Consider the following 25,795-nt stretch of genomic DNA (forward strand, 5'->3'; position numbering starts at 1 on the left):
TTGTGATTTATGTGGGGGAAATTTCTTGGGTGGATTAGGGTTGCTAGCCTCCAGGTGCGGCCTGGCGTTCTCCCAGAATTTCTTTTCGTTGTGTTTTTTGTATATTTGTGTGTGTGTGTGTTTGTGCATGCGTACCTGGAAGTCATGTCGACTTCTGGTGATTGACTCCAACTGGGGGCCTGAAGGATATTGAGAGGTGGCTGAGTAAAGCCTGCCCCTGTCTTCCCAACTACTGGAATTTTAAAGAGGTCTCCCATCCAAGTACTTGCCAGAGTTGACCTACTGAGCTTCTGAGATCTAACAAGATCAGGCTTGCCTGGTCTATCCAGGGCAGGGCACATTCTCCTAGAATTTCAGCTTATCTCCACATTATGAAAAATCAGTTCCTCTGAAAGAAATGGTATATTTGGAAGGTTGACTCAGTGGCATCACATCCCCCTCCACATGTGGCTGCTTAGAAGAAGATGATGACATTGGATTTAGGAGAGCCAGTTTGGTGTAGTGGTTAAGTGTGCGGACTCTTATCTGGGAGAACAGGGTTTGATTCCTCCACTTGCACCTGCTAGCATGGCCTTGGGTCAACCATAGCTCTGGCAGAGGTTGTCCTTGAAAGGGCAGCTGCTGTGAGAGCCCTCTCCATCCCCACTCACCTCACAGGGTGTCTGTTGTGGGGGGGGGGAAGGTAAAGGAGATTGTGAGCTGCTCTGAGCTGCTGCTGCTTCTTCTTCTTCTTCTTCTTCTTCTTCTTCTTCTTCTTCTTCTTCTTCTTCTTCTTCTTCTTCTTCTTCTTCTTCTTCTTCTTCTTCTTCTTCTTCTTCGCCACTCTCTCCAGGAATTTCCCAAGCCAGAGCCAGAACTAATTTGTACAGCAAGAAAAAAAGTGGTAATGGTTATCCATTTCAGTAACACAACTGACTGTGTGTGACTGGGGGGGTGGGGGCAGCAGGAACACCTTGGTGGTGGAAAAGGACATCACGTCACAGTATAGCTGCCAAGCTTCCGCTGGGGGCAGGGTATCTCCCGGTCTGGAGGGCCCCAACCTGCCGGCAGGAAACAGGCCGCCAGTGGGGGGGATCCCCACTCCCGAAGAGCTCCATTGTTGCGTGCCGTCCCTGGTGCAATGAAGTCGAATTGGACCTGGCAACTCTAATTGGATGGTTCCATACATGAAAACATCCTGTCCCTGCTTCTTGGCTCTTTTTACCCCCTTAAATTTGCCAGTTCACAAACCTGCAATGGACAAGGTCTGTATTTTTAGTACTTTCGCCTCTTTAGCTCCTTGGCACACAATTCCTCAAGCCTGCTTTCTGCTTCCATCCTGCCAATAAAGGATAGCATCTATTTTAAGAGCTTTGATTCCTGAGCAGTTGAAATGTTGGTGAATGTTTTGTGCCATCCCACCGGCTCAGCAATTCATTGGCAAAATTCTCATGCTCACAAACACAGCACAATATTGAAATGCAGATGTTTGTTATAAAACCAGCTGTATGCCTCAGGCTTACTTTAATCTATATTTTATGCAAGAAAACAGATACCTTATTGTCATACAGTACTTAAAATAACATCTTTAAAAACGTTGGATTAGCAACCAAGTCAAAAGTTGTGTGCTTAGCCGACTTTTTTCTTAGGGTACATGAAATATAGAGATTAATGATACTAACAATGAACACAGAAGGGTTGGCTGACTGGTCAGATGTATATTTTGTTGTCCAGGGTTTACAGAGAACACTTTTCTTTTTCCAGTTTGGAAAATGTCGTTGCCAGCCATCCCAACAGACTTCAAAAGGACTTGAAGTGAAATTCATAAGAATTAGATTATCATGGCTTAATCACATTACGAGGGAGATTAGAGACATGTTTAATGTGTCTTTGTGTTTCTGGAGAAACCTCAGTGCACTGGGCTAAGCGCCATTAAGATCTCCTTTGTAGTATGTAAAGCGATCAGAAGATAGAGCCTTTGTTAGAATTAAAACACAAAAGCCATCTACCTGAACCTGTACTGGAAACTATCAGGTTTAGATGAAAGGTCCTTTGCATCCTTACAAGCACAGAGCAGCCTTTATGTTGTGAATTGCATCAGTAGGAGGAAACTTGAGGTCCTCAAATCCAGCTTCTGCCACTTGGCTAGAGCTTTCCCGTGACAGTTTAACCTACTCCAGATCAACATAGTTTACATGAACTTTTTTATTGTTATGAAGAGCCTTTCCAATGCTATCAACACCATTATACCAAGTAAAACACAAGACTTCGGAGATTCCTTGGTTGGCAGTGTTAGAGTTGTCGCCCTATTGATGTTACTTGGTCTGCGGTTTGGTGCATCACCTTGTTCTGTGGTTTGAGAGCTGGTTTGGTGTAGTGCTTAAGAGCGGCGGACTCTAATCTGGAGACTTCGGTTTGATTCCCCACTCCTCCACATGTGGCTGCTTAGAAGAAGAAGAAGATGACATTGGATTTATATTCCGCCCTCCACTCAGAGTCTCAGAGCGGCTCACAATCTCCTTTTATCTTCCTCCCCCACAACAAACACCCTGTGAGGTGGGTGGGGCTGAGAGGACTCTCACAGCAGCTGCCCTTTCAAGGACAACCTCTGCCAGAGCTATGGCTGACCCAAGTCCATGCTAGCAGGTGCAAGTGGAGGAGTGGGGAATCAAACCCGGTTCTTCCAGATAAGAGAGCTCTGGCTGACCCAAGGCCATTCCAGCAGGTGCGAGTGGAGGAGTGGGGAATCAAACCCGGTTCTCCCCGATAAGAGTCCACACACTTCACTACTACATCAAACTGGCTCTTAGGTGACCTTGGGTCAGTCGCAGTTCTCCAAGAGCTGTTCTCTCAAGAGCAGTTCACTGAGAGCTCTCTCAGCCCCACCTACCACACAGGGTGCCTGTTGTAGGAAGGGGAGAGGAAGGAGATTGCAAACTACTCTAAGACTCTGAGTGAAGGGTGGGGCCTCCTCCTCCTCAATATGGGCTCTCTTATTTCACAGCACAAGCTCCACCTCTTTCTTCATGACCCACCATAGCCATGATGACATTGAATCGGATGGCTGGTCTTTCATGGTCAGGATTGTATACAGTGGCTTTCCAGACTATTAGGCAGGAGTCCTTCCCATCACCTGTGTCTCAGTCCATTAGCTGGAACTGCTAGGAACTGGACCCAGGACTTTCTACATGCCAAACAGATGCTTCACCATGGAGCCATGATCGTTCCCTTCCTTCTCAATGCATCTCTGCCAGTGAGCTCTGCCCCTCTCTTCAGCTCTCTGAGGGTTGCCTTCTCCCTTAAACTTAAACTTATGGCTGTGAGCCGCACAGAGTCCGTATATGGAGTGGGCGGCATTAAAAATACTGCAAGATAGCGTTTCCAGGGGAGGCTTCGCTTTGCCCGATTGGAATTTATATTATAAGGCATGCTGCCTGATATGGATAGTAGATTGGTTTACATTAGAAAATAAGAGATTATTGATATTAGAGGGCACCGGACTAAGTAGAGGCTGGCATCATTATTTGTGGTACTCTCCTCCCAACAGAGAGAATATATTTCATAGACACGAAATCAGGAAATCACTATACAAAGTTTGGATAGAGTATAAAAGTATGATTTATCCTAGGACACCTCTATGGCTATCCCCAGTAGAGGCCTCGTGTCATCCAAACTTATATGCCTGGGGTGCCAGTTTCAATTACAGAAGTTTATTAGATGTGGACTGTAATTTGATTTTGAATGAAAATGTCAAACTGGACTGGTGGCTTGAAAATCAAACTAAAGCGAAATATGGGCGAGATAAAGAAAAGGGCTTTATTAAAACAAATTTGGAATTTGATATTATAATAGAGGGCAGACAAAAGCTTATCACCAAATTATATAAATGGCTATTAGAAATCAAATTAATAGGAGAAGTCGTAAAGGAAAGTTGGATCAAATGGTTACGAGACTTTGGGTATAGTGTTGAGTTGGAATATTGGGAGAAAATTTGGACTCAAAACTTAAAGTTGACAAGATCGGCCCTCTTTAAAGAAAATATCTATAAGATGGCACATAGGTGGTATTTAACACCAGAAAGACTAAGTAAGATATATCCCAATTATTCTAATGCTTGCTGGAAATGTAAAAAGGTGAAGGGATCTCTATATCACATTTGGTGGAACTGTGAAATAGCCAAAAAGTATTGGGCTTTAGTAAACATTTGGACACAGAAAATATTAAAAATCAATATTTGCCATACACCTGAGTTGTACCTACTAAATGTATGTAAAGGGAATCTAACTAAATATGACAAAAAACTTCTACTACATATAATAACTACCGCCAGAATTCTTTACGCTAAGTACTGGAAAAATTCTCAAATACCAACCAGAAATGAATTTGTACAGAAAATATTAGAGGCTGCAGAAATGGATAATCTTACTGTTAGATTAAGAGGAGGCAACTTGCAAGAATCAAGAAAGACCTGGAATAAGTTATATCAATGGATAAATAAATTAGATAGTTAAGAAATAAGAATTGTGTTAGATATTACCTAGATGCTCCTTGGGGGTGGGGGTGGGGGGGCAGGGGAAGTAGTGGCGGGATAAGATTTTCGAATTGTGTGTAAATGGAATTATGAAATGTTCAATTCGAATGCTTTTCGAATTGTTTGTAAATGGAATTATGAAATGTTCAATAAAACCTACTTTTACTTAATAAAAAAAAAATGTTCAATAAAACCTACTTTTACTTAATTAAAAAAAAAAAAAAAAAAGGAGTGGGCGGCATAGGAATTTAAGGTCAATAAATAAAAATAAAATGATAGGTGGTAAATGACTCCGAAAAAGCTGGCTAGGATGAGCAAAAAGATGTCGGATAGATGTTGGAAATGTAAAAAACAAGAAGGTTCTTTCTTTCACATGTGGTGGACTTGTGAAAAAGCGAAGGAGTATTGGAACATGATGCAACAAGAAATCTCCAAAATTTTGGGTTATGACTTTAAGAAAATTGCAGAGACTTTTTTGCTTGGATTACAATTAGAAAAAATTCCAAAGGAAGACAGGACTTTAATTTGGTACTTGCTCTCAGCTGCTAGGACATTGTATGCGCAGCTTTGGAAAGAAGGAAAAATACCAGAGAAATGGGATTAGATTGTGAAAGTTTTATCGTGGAGTGAAATGGACAAATTAACTAAAACCTTAAAAGTCTATGACTTAGACTTATTCAAAAAGGAGTGGAAGATATTCAAAGGATATATGGAGAAAGAGTGGAACATAAAAAGACATTGGACAATTTTTTAGTATTAATTAAAAGAATTATACTTTGATAGATTAGTGGTACCTTTAGAATTGAATTTAAATTTATAACTTCGGGGAAGTCAGTATTGGAGGGGGGGGTGAAATACCATATGGTTTAGTATAAGAAAAAGATAATTAAATATTGTAACCATGTGTTATCAATAAATTGTTAAAATAAAATAAAATAAAATAAAGGATTCCACCCATTTGTCCTCTCTGCCACTCCTTATTTATTTTATTTTATTTTATTTATATCCTGCCCTCCCCGCCAAAGCAGGCTCAGGACGGCTCACAGCATAAAATCCCAACAGACAATTAAAATCAATGTATTAAAATGACACATTCAACAGTTAAAACAAAATATTCAATAGTTAAAACAGTTAAGAACAGAATATTAGTGTGGTGCTATTTCAGTGGTGACGGCGTTTCTTCCAATTCCCTGAAATACAGGCGCCGTGTCAGTTAAACGCCAGCCGGAAGAGAACAGTCTTGCAGGCCATGCGGAACTGCGCAAGGTTCTGCAAGGCCCTCACTTCCTCTGGCAGTTGATTCCACCAGCAGGGGGCTGCTATCGAGAAGGCCCTGTCTCTGGTGGTTTTTAATTTGGCCTCCTTCAGCCCGGAAATTACTACCGTAGTAGATTTTGTGATCCCAATCTGAGTACCCTCTGGGGAACATGTGGGGAGAGATGGTCCCTAAGGAAGGCAGGTCCTAGGCCATATAGAGCTTTAAAGGTGATAACCAGCACCTTGTAACGAATCCAGTATACTATTGGCAGCCAGTGCAGTTCCCACCTAAATGTGCTCCCACCTGGGGAGCCCCAATAACAACCTGGTGGTCACGTTCTGCACTAGCTGCAGCTTCCAGGTTCGGCACAAGGGCAGCCCCATGTAAAGGGCATTACAGTAGTCCAGCCTTGAGGTGACTGTTGCATGGATCACTGTTGCCAGGTCACCGCGTTCCGGGAAGGGGACCAACTGCCTTGCCCGCTTAAGATGGAAAAAAGCGGATTTAGCAGTGGCTATCTGGGCTGCCATTGTCAAGGCAGGCTCCAGTAGTACCCCCAAGCTCTTGACCTTGTGCGCCATTGTCAGTGGCACACCATCAAATGCCGGTAGGGGAATTTCCCTACCCAGAGCTGGGTGTCATCAGCGTACTGGTAACAACCCAACCCATACCTCCGGGCAACCTAGGCAAGGGGGCGCATGTAGATGTTGAACAACATTGGGGAGAGCACCGCCCCCTGAGGCACCCCGCAATCAAGCATGTGCCTCTGGGACACTTCACCCCCCAATCGCCACCCTTTGTCCCTGACCATCTAGGAAGGAGGAAAGCCGTTGCAAGGCCAACCCCTGAATCCCTGTGCCGGCGAAACAGCGGGTCAGCAACTGATGGTTGACCGTATTGAACACCGCCGATAGGTCCAACGACATCAGTACCGCCGAGCCGCCTCGACCCAGATGTCGCTCCTGAGCACAGAGGCAAAATGAATTAATGGAATTAGCGGTATTTGATTGAAATTAGTGCTATGCTGCTGCTAGTCCATGTAAAATGAATTATCGTGTTTATGGGCCAGCTCAATAGCCTGATGCTGTGTGTTTGTGTGTAGTTAAGTGTGCGTCTGTGCAAGAAGGAGAGAAGAAAAGCGTGTTGCTCATTCTGCAGAGAACACTTGTGTTGTCTTGAACACTCTGGAGCTGGCAACAGACGGCCGGCTCAGGGCTGCATCAGGCCACCCCAGAAGTAAGCCAGCCAGAAAAGGAGTGGTTGGGAGCCTCCAGGCAGCCTGCGGCCCACCCCCGGAACAGGGATGGGCTGTGTGCGCTCTGGGGGAGCTTCCAGAGCACTCATGCGCCTCTTGGTCGCTCCTCAGGCATTTCCCAGCCGTCCATCTCAGAGCCACCTCAGCATTTAGGCAGGCTTCGATCCTTCCCTGGATGGGCTGTGTGCAGACAGGCAGATGTGCATGTGTGTACGTGCTTTTTTGATCCGCCTGCCTCCCGTCCCCGGGGCGGCTCCAACCGCTCGTCTGTTATCACCCTTCTAGTGGCAAACCGTTGTTCTGCTTAGGTTGGTGTTTTCTGTAGTCCGGTGTAGATGGCTTCCTTTGATTGCATCAATACTAGCTCCCCTCCACCTCTTGCATGCTTGCAGCACTGCATCCAAACAGTGCGTTGTGCAGCACTTCCTCTGCCAAGTCCTAAAAATCAGGTCTCCTGTCGCCATGTATTTCCAGCAACAATTGCTATGGTTGCAAATTCAGCTCTACAGCAAGCCATGTTCTTTTTTACTATTATACAGGAATTAATGCTGATAACCGCTGGTTTTATTCCTGAGCCGGGAGCGCCATTCTGCTGCTTTATTGTAATTGTGTCTTCATGTCTTCTGTTTTTAATTTAGAAAGTAAGTTGTGCATGGTGCTAGTTTGATAGTTCACTGTCTCAAGTGGAGAACAAAATGGCAAATGTTTTTTTGGAAACTAGTTGTAATAGTATTTTGCACTGGTCAACTACTAGAGTGGTTTTTAAAAAAAATAATCTGGAAATGTTTTTGATGTTGCATAATTTGGGGGAAGCTAGTGCAGTGTCTGGGCTGAGAAGAAAATATCGGATCCCACCTAGAATTTCTGTGGGTACAAATTTCCCCTCTCTGTCTCAGCAATGCAAAACACACCCCTCCCTTCAATGCTGTGAATAGGAGATGGATAGGGTTGCCAAGTCCAATTCAAGAAATATCTGGGGACTTTGGGGGTGGAGCCAGGAGACATTGGGGCAGAGCCAGGAACAAGGGTGTGACAAGCATAATTGAACTCCAAGGGAGTTCTGGTCATCACATTTAAAGGGACAGCACACCTTTTTAAATGTCTTTCTTCCATAGGATATAATGAAGGATAGGGGCACCTTCTTTTGGGGCTCATAGAACTGGACCCCCTGGTCCAATCGTTTTGAAACGTGGAGGGTATTTTGGGGAGAGGCACTAGATACTATACTGAAAATTTGGTGCCTCTGCCTCAAAAACTAGCTCCCCCAGAACGCCTGAAACCTCCAGATCAATTCCCCATTATACCCTATGAGAAATATTTCACATAGGGAATAATGATGACATTTCCCTCTCCTCCACACACACCCCCTCTCGCAAATCTGATGTAGGGGATTGGCTCTCTGCTCACCAGCCAGCTTCTTCACAGCAACAAAGACACAGACACAGAAAGTTGAAGCCTTTCACCACCTCCGGAGGTGCAAAGGCACATGGTCGTTTGGGGCGGGGCAGGAAGCAGCCTGGGAAAGCTCTGTGCAAAGGCACATGGTCCTTTGGGGCGGGGCAGGAAGCAGCCTGGGAAAGCTCCGGCTGCTGCGATGGAGCTGGGTGGGAAGGGGAGGGGCAAGGAGAAGCTGCTGCGATCAGAGGTGAGAAGGGAAGGGAAGGGAGGAGGAGAAGCATCCGGGATCGGTGGGACGGGGAGAGGAGAAGCTGCTGGGTTCCAGGCTGCGTGGGAAGGACCGCCATTCCTCCCGCTTTCTGGATTTTTGCCAAGCGGGGGGAGGAGGCTCCAAATCGGGGGTCCCCCGCCCAGGCAGGGGATTTGGGAAGCCTAGAGATGGAGGACCTCTTCCCTTGGAGCAGCTTGGGAGAAGTCTCCGGTGAGCGAGGGAAGTGAGTCAAAATTGCCTCTACCTGCACCTGCAAAATTCTAGATGGGATCCAAGCTATCATTTGGAGTTAGCTTGGCCAACTGGATATAGGGTTGCCAAGTCCAATTCAAGAAATATCTGGGGACTTTGGGGGTGGAGCCAGGAGATTTTTGGGGTGGAGCCAGGTGCAAGGGTGTGACAAGCATAATTGAACTCCAAGGGAGTTCTGGCCATCACATTTAAAGGGGCAGCACACCTTTTTAAATGCCTTTCTTCCATAGAAAATAATGAAAGATAGGGGCACCTTATTTTGGGGCTCATAGAATTGGACCCCCTGGTCCAATCCTTTTGAAACTTGGGAGGTATTTTGGGGAGAGGCACTAGATGCTATACTGAAAATTTGGCACCTCTACCTCAAAAAAACAGCCCCCCCAGAGCCCCCGATACCTGCAGATCAATTCCTTATCATTCCCTATGGGAATCGTTCATGGAGGTGCATAATGGCTGTGGGGGTGGGGCTTCCCCCGCTGGCCAGCTGGCTGGGGGAGGGAGGAAACCTGTAAAACCGGGGGATCCCCTGCTGGGACCTGGGGATTGGGAAGCCTAACCAGATACCATTCCATACTAGTGTTTGTTGCAAACTCGTCTTTGGCGCCTGAGCTGCTTAAAAGGGGAAGGGGGGGAACCACAGAAGCACCGAACTTTCCTGTAACAACAAACCATGATTTGTTTTCACATCTGAATTCTGCCAGTAATACTCTTCTCCTACAATCTGTGAGTCATTTTTTCTTCTTCCCACTGTTTTTCACAGGTTCCATTTGCTTAATAAGTCTATGAAATGTATCGTTCATCTCCTGTGCCGAATTTTTTTTAAAGGTGCACTATGTTTTTTTTTAACAAAACTGATTTCTTCCTTGCTCCTAGGGTCAACCAGGACCAATTGGAAGCCAAGGACCAGTCGGTGGCCCGGGATTTGCTGGATCAGAAGGCTTGAGAGGGTCAAAAGGCGAGAGAGGGAGAGCAGGTGCCCCGGGGGCTGCTGGACTGAAGGGAGATAAGGTGAGTTCATCCACACCTCCTAGGCTGACGGACTGTCTTGCTTCTGAGGTGCAGGTTTCTGGCATAGAACATAGTAATCACATGTATGTAGTATCTGGGATTTTTTTGGCCTCCCAAGAACCCCTGGGTAGAATTTGAAGCTGATGTGGAAGTTTCTGTTGGAAGATTATCCCCTAAGTAGGTGTGCTTGATCCAGTGATCACTAAAGGACTTTGTGTTAAGTGTCATGGACTGTCCAACTCTAAAGGCCATAGACATTTTATTTATTTATATATATCTCGCTCCCCCCTCCCCTTCCATGGGGACTCAAAGTGGCTAGCAATCCAAAAAAGAAAGATACAGCAGAAACAAACAGCGAAGAGTTTCTGAGTGCCAAGCAGACCTGAAACATGATCTTCCACCCAGCTCTAGACTGTGACCCTCAGGCTAAGGGCTTTAGGACAAGAGCTCTTCAGCTAGTACCCTTTGGGCACTTGAAGGCCTTAGGCACCTATGATCAGAGAAGAGAACAAATTCATTAAGGCATAGTTCATCTGCTGCTTTCTAGGATGATCTTCTACAAGGCCTCCCTTGCATACAGAAGAACATGACAGTTGTTGGATTTTCAGTCCCTTCTTTGAGTCCTGTTAGGGTTGCCAATCCCCAGTTGGAGACAGGAGATGCCCTGGTTTGGAGGCCCTCCCCCTGCTTCAGGGTCATTAGAATGTGTGTGTGGGGGGAATATCTGCTGGGCACTCCATTATTCCCTATGGAGATTGATTCCCATAGAGCCAGTTTGGTGTAGTGGTTAGGTGTGCAGACTCTTATCTGGGAGAACCAGGTTTGATTCCCCACTCCTCCACTTGCACCTGCTGGAATGGCCTTGGGTTAGCCATAGCTCTCACAAGAGTTGTCCTTGAAAGGGCAGCTGCTGTGAGAGCCCTCTCAGCCCCTCCCACCTCATAGGGTGTTTGTTGTGTGGGGAGAAGATATAGGAGATTGTAAGCTTCTCTGAGTCTCTGATTCAGAGAGAAGGGCAGAGTATAAATCTGCAGTCTTCTTCTAGGGTATAATGGAGAATTGATCTGTGGGTATCTGGGGTTTGGGGGGGGGGCTGTTTTTTGAGACAGAGGCAACAAATTTTCAGCACAGCATCCAGTGCCTTTCCCCAAAATACCCTCTAAGATTCAAAAAGATTGGACCAGGGGGTCCAAATCTATGAGCCCCAAAAGAAGGTGCTCCTATCCTTCATTATTTCCAGTGGAGGGAAGGCATTTGAAAGGCATGCGGTCCCTTTAAATGTGATGGCCAGAACTCCCTTCGGAGTTCAATTATGCTTGTCACACCCTTGCTCCTGGCTCCACCCTCAGTGTCTCCTGGCTTCACCCCCAAAGTCCCCAGATATTTCTTGAGTTGGACCTAAGTCCTATAATCACTGAGGGTTACCTGATTTTTGGAAAGTAGATTCAGGTGGATAGCCATGCTGGTCTGAAGCAATAGAATAAAGTTTGAGTCCAGAGGAACTTTTTAAGACATACAAATTTTAATTCTGAGTACATGTTTTTGTGTACATGCGTACTTCTTCAGTGTGCAGAAGTGTGCCTGTGCATGAAAGCTTATACCCAGAATTGAAGTTTTGTTGGCCTTAAAAGGTGCCACTTCGTTCTGTTGCTTTCTGGAAGTAGTTCCTCTTCTAGGAGAGGTGAAGCAGTGGGGCTCTGAATCTCGGTTGCTGCCTTCTCTGTTTTCTGCCCCCATTCTTGGTTGGAAACTAACTCCAGCAGCGGACGTTGCACAAATCATACGTGGTCAGTAGCCCCGCAGTTGCATTTCTGCTCACACAAGCAAGGGGAATTCTTTATATATAATATTTTATTACTTCAATTAAATTTTTCAGCTTTTTACATCATTAAAGCAAAAGAAAACAGACAAAAATATTACCACAATATTCATCTTACAGTTTATCCTAAAAGAGGTTGTTGTGTAACAAACTATAATTTTTAAATAATTTTTAAATAATCATCCTAATTAAAATCATAAAAAAATTATAACATTACTTTTCATCACTAATATAACATAATTTTCTAAACTCACCAATTTACTTTTTTTTTTTAACCAACTATAAAACTTTCCCCATTTTTTTTCAGCACCCATTTTCGACATCCCTTTCATTAGATTGGATAAAATATCCATTTCTGCGGCTTGCAGGATCTTTCCCACCACCTCATAAGCAAGGGGAATTCTGATGTTTTGCTGCAGTGCAGAGTTTTGTTAAACGGATTTTCCTCTTGACCAGCTAGTATGGCTGGAACCAAAAGTCTTGGCAAAATGTGACTGCAGGATTATCCAAGGCAGCTGTTCCTCACATTGATTCTACTTTGATTATGGTGGCTTTTGTGATATTACGAACCTTGATATTACTCTTCAATGCAGCTAAAACGTATTTCTGGAAATGAACATACCGCTGGTATGTTGTTATTTTTCTATGCATACTGAAAATGACCACAACTTAACATCCCTGTTGCATGTGCAAAAAGGTTTATCACTGACATGCAGGATTATTTATATCCTGCTTCCAAATTCGGGCTGAGACTAGATGATTTGAAAAAAAGGAAATTGAAGGTTCAGGCAGACTAGAAGAGATGTAGTCATGCTTGCCATTGTTGAAACTTAATGCGTGGGTGAAACCGATCTTCTCAGGGTTGCCATAATTGCCTTGCTCTTACAAAAGACACTCTGAATCCAATATAACCTCCTTTTAAATGACTTCAAGTACAGGGATCAGCTAAACATTTTGCTAGTCCCTACCTCAAAGTTGATAGCTAGTGGCTGTAATGGCCTGGGGCTGAGATGAGGTCACATCATGGCTTGCTTTGATCTCCCCTGCCCTATGCCAAACACCTGTGGTGAGTTTGATGGTGGAGATCAGCTGAGTGGTGGAACACAAAGACCCAACTAGAGAAGAGGTTTGTTCCAACTAACCTGCTCTGTTGGAAGGATATAGGGGAAGATATGTCAAAAGTCAAATGGGGTACTAGGAACAATCTCTCCTCCCCATCTTTGCTTTTTCTCTCACACCGGGTCAATGCCTCTTGATTTCCCTGATCCCAGTACATGCTGTGTACTCATATAAATGCAGAATTACAAGGTGGCACCCAGTGAACTGAATCCACCAGAAGAGACCACAGAAAATATTAGTGGAACAGTTTAAGAAGGTATGCTGGGTAGGGTTGCCAACCTCCAGGTAGTTGCAACCAAATAAAACAAACTACTCTGTGAAAAATGCTATTACAAAATATAATTCATACAAGGAAAAGAGTTTTTTGCTGACCAGATGGAGGCAGCAGCATTCCAATTATGCATGAGTTTGTGAAATAACTGAACATTGTGAGTATTTTCTACACATATACCGCAAGTTTTACAAAACACTCCCTGGAGGAAGGACCTAGCGAAGCTCTTTTCTGGATTTATAATGTTTTGGACTATTTGCACAATGGTGTATATATGTGCATAAATATGCACATGCGGTATGTAAAATTATGAGGTTGCTGAAATACACTGTTTTCCTTGTATGAATTATATTTTGTAATAGCATTTTTCACAGAGTGATTTGTTTTATTTGGTTGCAACTTCATTCCTCTGTGTAGCCTATTGTGTCATTTCAACCTCCAGGTAGTGGCTGGCAGGGCTTTTTTTGTAGCAGGAACCCCTTTGCATATTAGGCCACACACTCCTGATTTAGCCAATCCTCTAAGAGCTTACAGGGCTCTTAGTACAGGGCCTACTGTAAGCTCCAGGATTGGATACATGAGGGATGTGTAGCCTAATATGCAAAGGGAGTTCCTGCTACAAAAAGAAGCTCTGGTGGCTGGAGATATCCCACTATTACAACCAATCTCCAGGCAACAGATCACCTGGAGAAAATGGCAGCTTTGGAAGGTAAACTCCATGGCATTATACCTCACTGAAGCCCTTCCCTTCCCCAAACCCCACCCTCCTCAGGCTCCACTCCCCCCCCCAAAAAAAATATCCAGGTGTTTCCCAACCCAGGGCTGGCAAGCCTAGTGCAAGGTGGAGGTTTTTCGCAGCATTGTTTTATGATTGGGCAAGTTAGGTTTGGGCTGCATTTGTTCTACCTCGGAAGGCTGTTTAGTCATCTGACCTCATGAACAAGATGCATGCAGAAGTTGCAACAAAGCTGGGTTTGTGCATGTTTTTACTTAACTGCAGTTCAGTAGGATGCAGTGGCGGACTGGGTCTAAAAATATTGGTTGCCAGGAGACCTAGGGGGCCCACCCACAACTATAAGGTTATCATTTAATTTGTTTAAGAAATAAATAAAGTTTTCAAAAAATATATATGTGGGGAAAAGGCACAATTAAAACTTTTGTGAAATAAATGTGTATGTGCTACCTGTTGTGTTCCGAGTTCGCTTCAAGGTGTTGGTATTGACCTTTAAAGCCCTTTATGGTCAGGGACCTGCATATCTACGGGATCGCCTTTCTCCATATATCCCCCAGAGAGCACTGCGTTCAGGGGCAAAAAACCTACTCTCTGCCCCCGGACCAAAAGAAGCCACGTTATGCGTGACAAGATCTAGGGCTTTTTCGGTGGCAGCACCAGAGCTTTGGAATGCCCTTCCAGAAGCCATACGGGCCCTGTGGGATCTGTCTGCGTTCCGCAGGGCCTGTAAGACCGAGTTGTTCAAGCAGGCCTTCGATGCTTGATGAAAAGACGGCTGCCACCGGACATCACAAAGAATGCCGGTGATCACTGTTGGAATTTTTATGCCGCTTATAATGTATGGATTCAGCACTATATAATGGTTTTAAAAATTGTAATATGTTTTTAACCTGGAAAATGTAAATTATGGTTTTATATGTTTTATTGGTTTAACTGTGTAGATATGATACTGTGAGCCGCCCTGAGTCCGCTTGCGGAGAGGGCGGGATATAAGTAAAATGTAATAAATAATATATATATATATATATATATATATATATATATATATATATATATATATATTAGTATTTTACTGGCAGTATGCAGTAGATACTAAATGTAAATACAGATTGCCTTTTCTCCAGGGGAGCTGATCTCTGCCAGCTGGAGATCAGTTGGAAAAGCAGGAAATTCCCAGGTCCCACCTGGAGGCTGGCAACCCTAAATGCAATGCAAATTTTAGCTGCATTACAGTAATAATGTTGGGACTTCTATTATATTTCCAAGCTACTAAAAGGTCATTAACATTTTTAACATATTGTCTAATGTTTAAGGGGGCCCACTTGCCATTGGGCAAGCTGACACCCTGGCCAGTCTGCCAGCACCTACATGTTCTGTTCTAGTATATCTTGTTGATGTGGGTCAAATCTGCAGCTATCATAGGAAAAGCCTTAACTGTATTCTTTTTTGCTGTTTTAGGGCCCAATGGGAGTTCCTGGATTTCAAGGAATGCACGGGGTTCCTGTAAGTCTTCTTTTTTCTTTACAATATGAATCTGGCAATATTGCTTTCATATGATTTTTTTATATATTCAATTCAAAGACTTTTATTGGCATATCTATAGTCAGAAGCAAATAGAGCACTATAACATATCAATAAGGCCTAGGGAAGGCTAAGTGCATTTAAAAGCAGTACTGTCGGAAATTTGAAAATTTAAAAATTCCTAAAAAGGGTTTGTAGAATCTTTCGGGCTCAAGTGCCGTGTTCTAATGGAGAAAGTTTTTCTTCCAGACGTTTCGTTCTCGGCTACGGAGAACATCCTCAGTGGCGTTGCAGCCGGAGCAGGCGCTCAGACCTTCTTGGCTGCTGTGCATTGAGCAGCACATGCTCAATGAGCACTCAATGCACAGCAGCCAAGAAGGTCAGAGCGACTGCTCCGGCTGCAACGCCACTGAGGATGTTCTCCGTAGCCGAGAACGAAACGTCTGGAAGAAAAACTTTCTCCAGTAGAACACGGCACTTGAGCCCGAAAGATTCTACAAACCCTAATGATGTTACCAGCCGTGAAAACCTGAAATCTTTGATAATTCCTAAAAAAATTAGCAGCATATAAACCACTGAGCTGAAGGAATCAGATCTAGGATTCTAAACAGATGAGTACAGAAAAGGACATTGCTATTTAAAATTTTGAACTTTGAGAACGATAAGAAATTTGGCGACAGCATTAGTGATGTCAGGGACCAGAGCATTTAAAAGAAATTGACATTTCAACTTAGCATTCTGATAGCTTTTGGAATAGAGCCAAGTTAAGAGCAGTTTTTCGCAAAGGGCATTCTGCAATTAGGTGCACTATTGGCTGATAGCAGACAGGCAATTTGAGGTGGCTGAGAGGCATCCCAAATCGGGATGGCTCAAAAAGAGCCATCCTAAGGCCTCCACACGCTCCCTGCAAATCGTCCCCATCCCATCCATGGGGCGACATGGGCATGTTCAGACGGCCGTTGTGCACCATTCCTATCCCCATACATGTGCAGGGGGCGCATAAGTGCACACAAGCGCATTTGTGCGCACACACGCTCATGCGCACTGAACAGTTTTAATTTTTAAAAACCGGATGCAACTCAGGGTGGCCTGGCGGTTTCACACTGCCAGGGTGCCTCGCTTGCGCCCTTCCGCTTCCAGACGCCAAGGAGGCAACTGGCGTGCAGCTCAAAAATTTGCTACCACTTTGGAAGTGATAGCTTTTTGAGTTGCACTGCGGAGGCTGGAGGGCAGGGTGAGTATGGGACCAGGACGGGCAGCAGATGTTTGTGTGTGGAAGGATTTTTTGCGTCGATTTCAGAGGTATCTCTGAGTCAGTTCAAAGTGCCGGTCTGTTATTAGCCATTGTGTCCGGACAGTTAAGTTTTTTATATACAGGATGGCAGGTCAACATCAACCTCGGCCCTTCCCTGAGGAAAAATCTCAGTAGAACAACTGCATTAAAATTGTTTGTGTTATTTTTGTGGTGTGACTGAAATGGGGAAAGCAATAACGAAACACTGAATAATCTATCTGAAATATATGTAACTTGGATAGCTTTCATGTTGGGGATAGAAGCCCAACATGTGAATTCTGAATGCTAACGGGTTTCATGGGCAGACTGTGGTTTTCACTTTGAGGTTCACATTAAACCCATCGCTCTGAAGGAAATCACAAGTGAGCCAAAACTGGAATTTAAATTCAGTACTTTGCATTCAGAGGGTCCAAGGTTCAGTTACTGGTATCTCTGGTAACAAGAGATTTCCTGTAGGCAGGTGGAGAGAGATTGTTGCTGGAAAGTGACTGTCAGTCCACCAAACGCTCCAGATACGCCTATTAAATGGTTTGATGATCCATTTCCTTTTGAAAAACAGCCTCTTCCTTTTAGTACATCTCAGGGTTGTTTATTTCTCTCTCCTTTTTTTTGGTTTTCTAAAAATATTTTAGTTGTGTGTGTGTGTCTGCACCTGGAAGTCGTGTTGATCTCTGGTGACTGACCTTTACTGGGGGCCTGAAGGATATTCAGAGAGATACTGAATAGAGCCTGCCCCTGTCCTTTCGACTGGGTATTTCAAGGAACCCTCCAATCCGAGTAGTAACCACAGTCGCCCCTGCTTAGCTTTTGAGATCTGACTAGATGGAGCTTGCCTGGGCTATCCAGGTCAGGGTGTTTGTTTCTTTTTTGAAACCCCTCTGCAGGGCCTGGGAGACTGACAGTGCGCTCCTAAACAGGCTCACTCTCTTCTAAGTCCATTGAAGTCCATAGGCCCAGAAGAGCAGAACTCTGCTTTGGATGGGTCTGTAAGGGACTCTCCCAGGGACAGGAGGATCCAGAAGGCCTTCGTTGTCCACATCTGTTTCTAGACCGCCTTTCATTCATAACAGCTCCCAAGGTGGTAATTTGTGTACGCCGGTCCTCAGATTATGAGGAAAAGGGATTGATGAACACTTTGGTTCCTTCTTGTCTTTCCCAAGAAGATCCTCGCAGCTTGTTCATTGCTGTGGGCTAATCCTCCCTGGGCCTACCTGCCTGCCCCTCACTGCCTCAGTCCCATCCCTGCCCCCCCTCAGCCTTTCAGGACTATTCCTCCAAGTTTCCTCAGGCCTAGCTCCAGAGCTGGATTGACAGTTAGGCCAAGTAGGCACTGGCCTATGGGCCCCCACGTCTTTAGGGCATGTTGGCTAAAAAGGGCCAATACAATTTTGGGCTGTATCAGCAGAAGCCTAGTGTCCAGATAACGCGAAGTAATGGTATCGCTTTACTCTGCTCTGGTAAGACCTCACCTGGAGTATTGTGTTCAGTTTTGGGCACCACATTTTAAGGAGGATATAGACAAGCTGGAACGGGTCCAGAGGAGGGCGACGAAGATGGTGAGAGGTCTGGAGACCAGATCCTAGGAGTAAAGGTTGAAGGAGCTGGGGATGTTTAGCCTGGAGAGGAGGCGGCTGAGAGGTGATATGATCACCATCTTTAAGTACTTGAAGGGCTGTCCTATAGAGGATGGTGTGGAATTGTGTTCTGTGGCCCCAGAAGGTAGGACCAGAACCAATGGGTTGAAATTAGATCAAAAGAGTTTCCAGCTCAACATTAAGAAGAACTTCCTGACCGTTAGAGCGATTCCTCAGTGGAACAGGCTTCCTTGGAAGGTGGTGGGCTCTCCTTCCTTGGAGGTTTTGAACAGAGGCTAGATGACCATCTGAGAGCAATGAAGATCCTTTTGTTTTAAGGGGAGGTGTTTGTGAGTTCCCTGCATTGTGCAGGGCGTTGGACTAGACGACCCTGGAGGTCCCTTTCAACTCTATGATTCTGTGACCCTGGGCCAGCTCCCCCCGCCCAGAATCCCCCCTGCTTGTAGCCCTCCCAGCCTGCATGTGCAGCCAGCAACTGATTCACTCTTTGCCTGACTTGCCTGGTGCAGCTGCTGCTGGTGTCGTCGCCAGATTTGCCTCTCTCTGCCCCTGCCCCCCCCCCCCCGCAGCTTTGTCAAAGGGGCTTTCCAGAAGGGGCCTGCAGGCTGCAGCAGGGGCCATGGGCAGCAGTGCAGGCACTCTGACTTTGAAAGAATTTGCGAGGAGGCCCCTGAGATTTTGACTGCCTTGGGGCCTCCACAAAAGTCCGTATAGTCAAAGCGACGGTATTCCCAATAGTAATGTATGGCTGCGAGAGCAGGACCCTAAGGAAGACCGAGCACAGAATAATAGATGCTTTTGAGCTGTGGTGCTGGAGAAGACTCTTGAGAGTCCCTTGGACTGCAAGAAGATCCAGTCAGTCAGTCCTAAGTGAAATCAACCCAGACTGTTCCCTGGAAGGTCAGATGCTGAAGCTGAAGCTCGAATACTTTGGTCACCAAATGAGAAGGGAGCACTCCCTGAAGAAGACCCTAATGCTGGGAAAGACAGAAGGCGAAAAAAGAAGGGGATGGCAAAAGATGAGATGGCTGGACAGCGTTCCTGATGTAACTAGCACGAATTTGAACAGACTTTGGTGGAAGACAGGAGGGCCTGGCATGACTTGGTCCATGGGGTCACAAAGAGTCGGGCTCAACTGTGCGACTGAACAGCAGCAAAAGGGGCCTCTACAGTGTTTAATCCAGCACGGCCTAGCTCCCTGAGAAGGCAGAGGTCACACCTCTTCAGCTGCTGTGTTGTCACAAAGACATCTCTCTTTTCTGCCTTAGTTCTCCCCACCTTCAAAGGCGGTGTCTCCGGGTTTCATTGGTGGAGGCAACTGTCACCTCTGCCTCAATATGCCTGGTCAGGGCGCTTCCTTCTCATCAGGTCATCACCATGGCTAGTAAGTGTGTTTGCCTTCTTACCACCTCCATGTTGTTTGGAATTGAATTCCACCCCCTCTTTTTTATTCCATCTGCCAAGACTCCCCAGCCAATAGTTCCTTCCCTTAGTATTTGTAGCGGGTAGGTTTTTCCCCCTAAAGTTGATTGCAATTTCTTGGGAATCTGCTTTGGAAAAAAAATCACTCTTTATACTACTTTTTATTTAAATTTAACTTTGTACAATAAACAAGAAAAAAAGAGTACGCAAAGAAAAAAGAGTTTATTTTAAAAAAGAGTACCGGTATTAACAACTACTGGTATTTTACAAGCAAATAAAATCATTTATGATCAGCTAATTCTATTTTTAATGATTAATTACTTTTTTTTATCTTTTTGAATCTCTTTTTCCATCTTTAAGATTGTAGCATCCCATTGAAAAAAATTTACTGGCTTGTCTTTTGCTGCTAAAATATAAGAGAAGCCATGTTGGATCAGGCCAATGGCCCATCCAGTCCAACACTCTGTGTCACACAGTGGCCAAAAAACAAGGTGCCATCAGTGGGGCCAGGACACTAGAAGCCTTCCCATTATTGCCCCCCAAGCACCAAGAATGCAGAGCATCACTGCCCCAGACAGAGAGTTCCATTAGTACACTGTGGCTAATAGCCACTGATGGACCTCTGCTCCATATGCTTATCCAATCCCCTCTTAAAGCTGTCTATGCTTGTAGCTGCCGCCACCTCCTGTGGCAGTGAATTCCACAGTGATGTTCTTAACTCCTCCCAATATCATAATCTTTCGCATATATCAGTTGCTGTTCTCATTCTCTCTCCCCCCCCCCTCTGCTTCATTTGACATTTTTAATCCAGCCATCCTTGAAACTTTCAGAAGAACGATATCTCTGTTGCTAATTGGAATGTAAGAGCAGTTTGTTTACTGCTTGCTGACAAGGTTCCAGAAAAATGCAGAAATTCATAACCCCGGGGAAATAACTATGGTCTGTGAGCAGTCACCTCTGTTAGCCTTTTGGGGGGGGGGGTTGCACCTATCCCTAGAATGCAAATTGGGAACACAGTCTTTCGCTCATGTTAGTCTGTGATCTGTTTTTCATCTTAGGTGGGTGGTGGAAGATCTTGCATTCATCTCAGAGAACATATTAGAGATTAAACCGTTCCACGACAATCAGATTGTGCCATAAATGCAGCACTGGAAGAGGGTGTGGAATCCAAACGTTTCTGTTTTGCATTTGCTGTACTTAAGAAAAGAATCCCCACAGGGAACATAACAGTTCTCGTTTGCTCATCCATGAGTCCAGTGCAATCCCTTTCCCAGGAGTAGGAGTGAGTTGTGTTTTGCAGTGGGGCCACTTGGGATCAGTACTCAAAGGACTGCAGAGTCTTGGCACCAGGGGAGGGGAGAGGCCACTGGGGGGTCATGGCAGAAATGTTGACCATCAGGTGAGTCACCTGGCTTTCCATGTTGTTCCAGCTGAGTCGATGAAACCTCTTGGCAGCCTGAGCAGCAGCAGCTTGTGTTTATTAACTGTTAACCACAGATGCAGTGGAGAAACCGGACCTTTAAAAAAATGCACCAACAGCCCGCATGTGTTTAGTTTTTCCCATGGAAGAGGGCTGGAAAGCAAGATATACGATTTATACCGTTTCAGCTGAATATACAAGGCTGACTGGATGGAAACATTTCGGTGAGATAGTAAATGGAATGGCTTCTATTGGCCCTGCACTTCTTCCCTTTTGTGTGTGTGTGTGTGTAGCCTAGAGGCACTCACTGGAGACACTCTTTGGCTTGCAGAACATACAAAAGCTGCTTATTCAGTTAAGCTTGTGTTCATCCTTGCTTGAAACTCTTATCCCTTTTCCTTGTGATCTCCCAGAGGATTCATCTTTTATGCTAAACATCTCCAGTTTTAAAAAGCAGCCTTTTCCCCTGAAGCTGAAGTGCTAAGGAAGGGCGTCGTCTGCCGTGATGCCAGAGAATCCAGTGAAAACTCTTTCATTTCCCCATGTTCTCCCAGGCTTCAATAGGTGTGGGGTCGTGGCTCCATTGTAGAGCATTGGTTTTGCATGTAGAAGGTTCCAGATCCATTCCCTGGCACTTCTAGTTTGCAGGATCTAGCCGGTGTGGTGAATGACCTCCTTGGGAGGGATGAATGACACAACATCTTTTTAACAAGTCAGGTCTGAATTGCCCAGAATGTAATGTATAGCTTGTCTCTGAGACCCTAGAGCTGTTGGTACCCAAAGTGGATAGTATTGTCTTCTGTGGAGCATGGTGTGTCTCAGTATAAGGCAGCTTCATATATTCAGTGTTCTATAAGAGGTCATGGTCCTTTGTCTTCTGAGATGCGAGTTCCTGTATTTTAGTGGTCCCTAAGTATTTTTCTTGGGGGATCTCATAGATGTGTTCTTCATGCAGGTTGTGCCTGGTGGTGCCTACTAGTCCTTTGCCCAGTAATGAAAATATTCTTAGGATCATTCCCAAAATCATTTTGTTATCATGGAGATTTAGCAAAACAACTTCCATGGCCAGAAGCTGCTATTTCATGATTGCATGAATTCTCTCTTCCTCCATTGCAGTGGTCATGCAGCAAGACTATCAATGCAAATGACTAGCCCGCAATAACATCTAGGTCATGGTTCTTGAACACTTAGGCTGGGTTTCCACAGTATGAGCAGGTGAATGCTGAGATAGTCGCTTTAGACTACAGGAAGAGGATATAATTTTTAATATTCTCCGCGTTTGTTTTAAACGGTCTCTGCAAACAGGAAGCTATTATAGCAGAGAGAGGTACTCTGGTTTTCTGGTTGCTGACATTTTCAATTAGGGGAGCATGTGAAAAAAAGTGATGTTCTCTGCCAAACTGAAGTGAGGTAGTGCTTTCTTAACAAGAATATGCCAACAAATATGGGAAACAAAACAATGGCCTACAGACTGGAAATGGTCAGTTTACATTTCATTTCTGAATAAAGGAGATGTCAAAGACTGCAGCAACTATTGGACCATTGCATTAGTTTCTCATGTGAGTCAAGTGATGCTTAAAATCTAACAACAAAGATTGCTACCATGTATGGAACAAGAAATGCCAGATGTTCAAGCTGGCTTCAAAAAAGGAAGAGACACTGGAGATCCTGTCGCAATTTTATATTGGTTACTGGAGCATACAAGAGAATTTCAGAAGGAACCCATCTTACATTTAATAGATTACAGCAAACTTTTGACTGGGTAGATCATGTTGGTTTTAAAAGAAATGGGTATAGCCCAGCATCTGATGGTTTTGATGCACAACTTGTACTCTGGAGAACCAAAATGATTTCCAGGTAGGAAAGGGTTCAGACAAGGATGTATTTTATCTCCCTATCTGTTCAGTCTGTGTGCAGGACATATCATAAGGAAAGCTGGATTAGATTTAGATGAAGGTGCAGTGAAAATTGGTGGTGGGAACATTAACAATTGGAGATATGCAGAGGACATCACATGCAGAGAACACCAGAAAATAGTGAAGACTTGAGACAACTATTGATGAAGGTTAAAGCAGAAAGTTGCAAAACTGGATTACAGGTGAAACATCAAGACCAAAAGAATGACTATTCGGAAACGATACAGCTTTGAGATGGACAGTGAAGAAATTGAAATTGTTCAAGATTTTCTATTCCTCAGCTCCATCAGCAACCACAAGGGAGACTGCAACCAAGAAATCAGAAGGAGACTGAGACTGGGAAAGGCAGTCACGAAGGAACTAGAAAAGATTCTGCAGCATAAGGTTGTGTTGCTGGCAACCAAGATCAAGTTAATTCATGCCATGGTATACCTCGTTATTACTATGTATGAATGTGAAAGTTGGACAACGAAGAAAGCAAACAGGAAGAAAGTTGACTCATTTGAGATGTGGAGGGGAGTGTTAGGGTTACCTTGGACTGCCAACAAGACAAATAGGTGAATTTTTGATCCAATCAAGCCGGAAGTGTCCCTGGAAGCTCAAATGACTAAACTCAAGCTATCATACTTTGATCACGTTATGCGAAGACAGGAGTCAATGGAACAGGCAATAATGCTAGGAGAGCTTGAAGGCAGCAGGAAAACAGATCCAACATCAATGAAAGAAGCCATGCCCGTCAACTTCCAAGACTTCAGCAAGGTTGTGGGGCTTTTGGAGGACATTAATTCCTAGGATCACCATTAGTTGGAAGCCATTTGATGGCACTTAACGCCCGGATTGTGCTTTCCGTGATCATTGCTACGTGTGTAGACAGGCCTCGTTTATTATTAACCAAGCAAATGCACAGAGAGTTGTAGTGTATAAACCAGTCTGCGACTATGACTGATGCTATTATTTGAGCTTAAAGGTGTTTCAATGTGTATAAACTTCGCTGAGTATGAACATGGATGGCCAGATTCCTGGGATCTGGTCCGCCAACATCAATGCTTTCTTTCCTGCACAAGAACCTTTGGTGAAAGACTTTAAAATTATGTGTCAGCAGAAGCACCACTGTTAGAGGGATGGATGCGTGGGACCCAGCTTTTTGTCCCTGAAAATTAAACAAGTCACTGCAGGATGTTTACACTTGATGCAAAAGGAGAAGATAGTTTGTCCTTTAAACTATCAATACCGGTTATCTCTTTTATTATATAGGGGATAGAAGCTTCCAAGTCTTTGTTTGCAGACACGAGCAAGTCTCATTTCCACACAATAGGCTTGCCCCCGGGAGTTATCTGTCGCCTTCAGGCTATAAATTGAGATGAGATAAATACATGGATGAAGAACCCCACGTGTTTGCTTTGAACCTTCCCAGGCCAATACTGTGTTTTGTTACAGGCTGGCATGTTGACGTAAGATACTTTACCGCTGAACCAGAGAGAGAGGCAAGTGAGCAAACAGATTACAGTATTTAGCTCCCCCCCCTTCCCCTTTTGAAGGATTAACTCTAAAGGAAGAGGACGATGGAAGATTTAACATGAGTTGGATGTTGACGGTTCTGCCCTAATTGATGCCACTGAGGTCCGATCCAGGCGATGAAGGGACAGAGGCTTTTGCCAGATCAGAGCAACCCTTTTTAAATCAGTGCTGCTTGGATTAGCACACGTTATAAGTTCATTGCACTACTAGACACACTGGGATGCGTACTGTAGGCTGAGTTCAGAAACACGATCCAGGCACTTTTGAGTTTAGTTACCATACAAGTGACATTGTGTGACCCATTGGTCCGGTGATTCAGACTGGACAGTCTGAAATTAGATCAGCTGTTTGGGGTGGGGTGGGGGAACCCCTTAAACCAGCACTTAAAAACATCAAATTTCTTTAGCGGCGGCCAGGCTGCTACTGGGACTACCTCGGTGGGAACATGTGCAGCCTGGGCTGAAGGAACTGCACTGGCTTCCAATTATATTCCGAGTTTGCTACAAGGTGCTGGTTATTACCTTTAAAGCCCTATATGGCCGAGGCTCTGCCTACCTTAGGGACCGCCTCTCCTCACATGTTCCCCAGAGAGCACTAAGATCTAGCTCCCAAAGCCTTTTAAGGATTCCTGGACCAAAGGAGGCCAAACTGAAAGTAACGAGGGAGCAGGCCTTCTCCATAATGGCCCCCCACTGGTGGAATCAACTACTGGAGGAAGTGCGAGCCCTGCGGGACTTTAATCAGTTCCGCAGGGCTTGCAAAACCACCCTCTTTCTGCAAGCTTATAAGGAGCCCTGAAAGCGATATCTAGCCATCGGAATACATCTATTGAACAGAGCACCTTAATTTATTGTAGTTTTAACTTTTTATGTAACTGTTTTAAATGTATGTATTAACTGTATTTTAAAATTGTTTTATGCAAAATCGTGGTGTATACCATGTCTCGTTAGCTGCCCTGAGCCTGCTTCGGCGGGGAGGGCGGGATACAAATAAAAAATTATTATTATTATTATTATTATTATTATTATTATTATTATTATTATTATTATTATTAGGCTGCAATCCTGATCTTCCTAACTTGGGAGTAATTCCCACTGAAATCAATGGAACATGTGTGTGTGTGTATCATCAAGTTGCTTCCAACTTATGGTGACGTTGTGAATTAATGTGCTCCAAAACATCTTGTCCTTCACAGCCTTGCTCAAGTCTTGCAGA

The 25,795-nt window shown here is 44.6% G+C and overlaps 1 protein-coding gene across 1 annotated transcript in view; it reads left to right on the forward strand.

Annotated features, from left to right (window-relative positions):
• Positions 1 to 25,795, forward strand: part of COL4A6 (collagen type IV alpha 6 chain) — a 340,442-nt gene that overhangs the window by 184,126 nt on the left and 130,521 nt on the right. The window contains exons 4-5 of the mRNA XM_060250115.1: positions 9,818 to 9,952; positions 15,353 to 15,397. Of these exons, the coding sequence (XP_060106098.1) occupies positions 9,818 to 9,952; positions 15,353 to 15,397 (180 nt within the window). The remainder of the gene's footprint in view (positions 1 to 9,817; positions 9,953 to 15,352; positions 15,398 to 25,795) is intronic.

This window comes from Heteronotia binoei, chromosome 11 (genome assembly GCF_032191835.1).
Source record: "Heteronotia binoei isolate CCM8104 ecotype False Entrance Well chromosome 11, APGP_CSIRO_Hbin_v1, whole genome shotgun sequence".
Taxonomy (NCBI): Eukaryota; Metazoa; Chordata; class Lepidosauria; order Squamata; family Gekkonidae; genus Heteronotia; species Heteronotia binoei.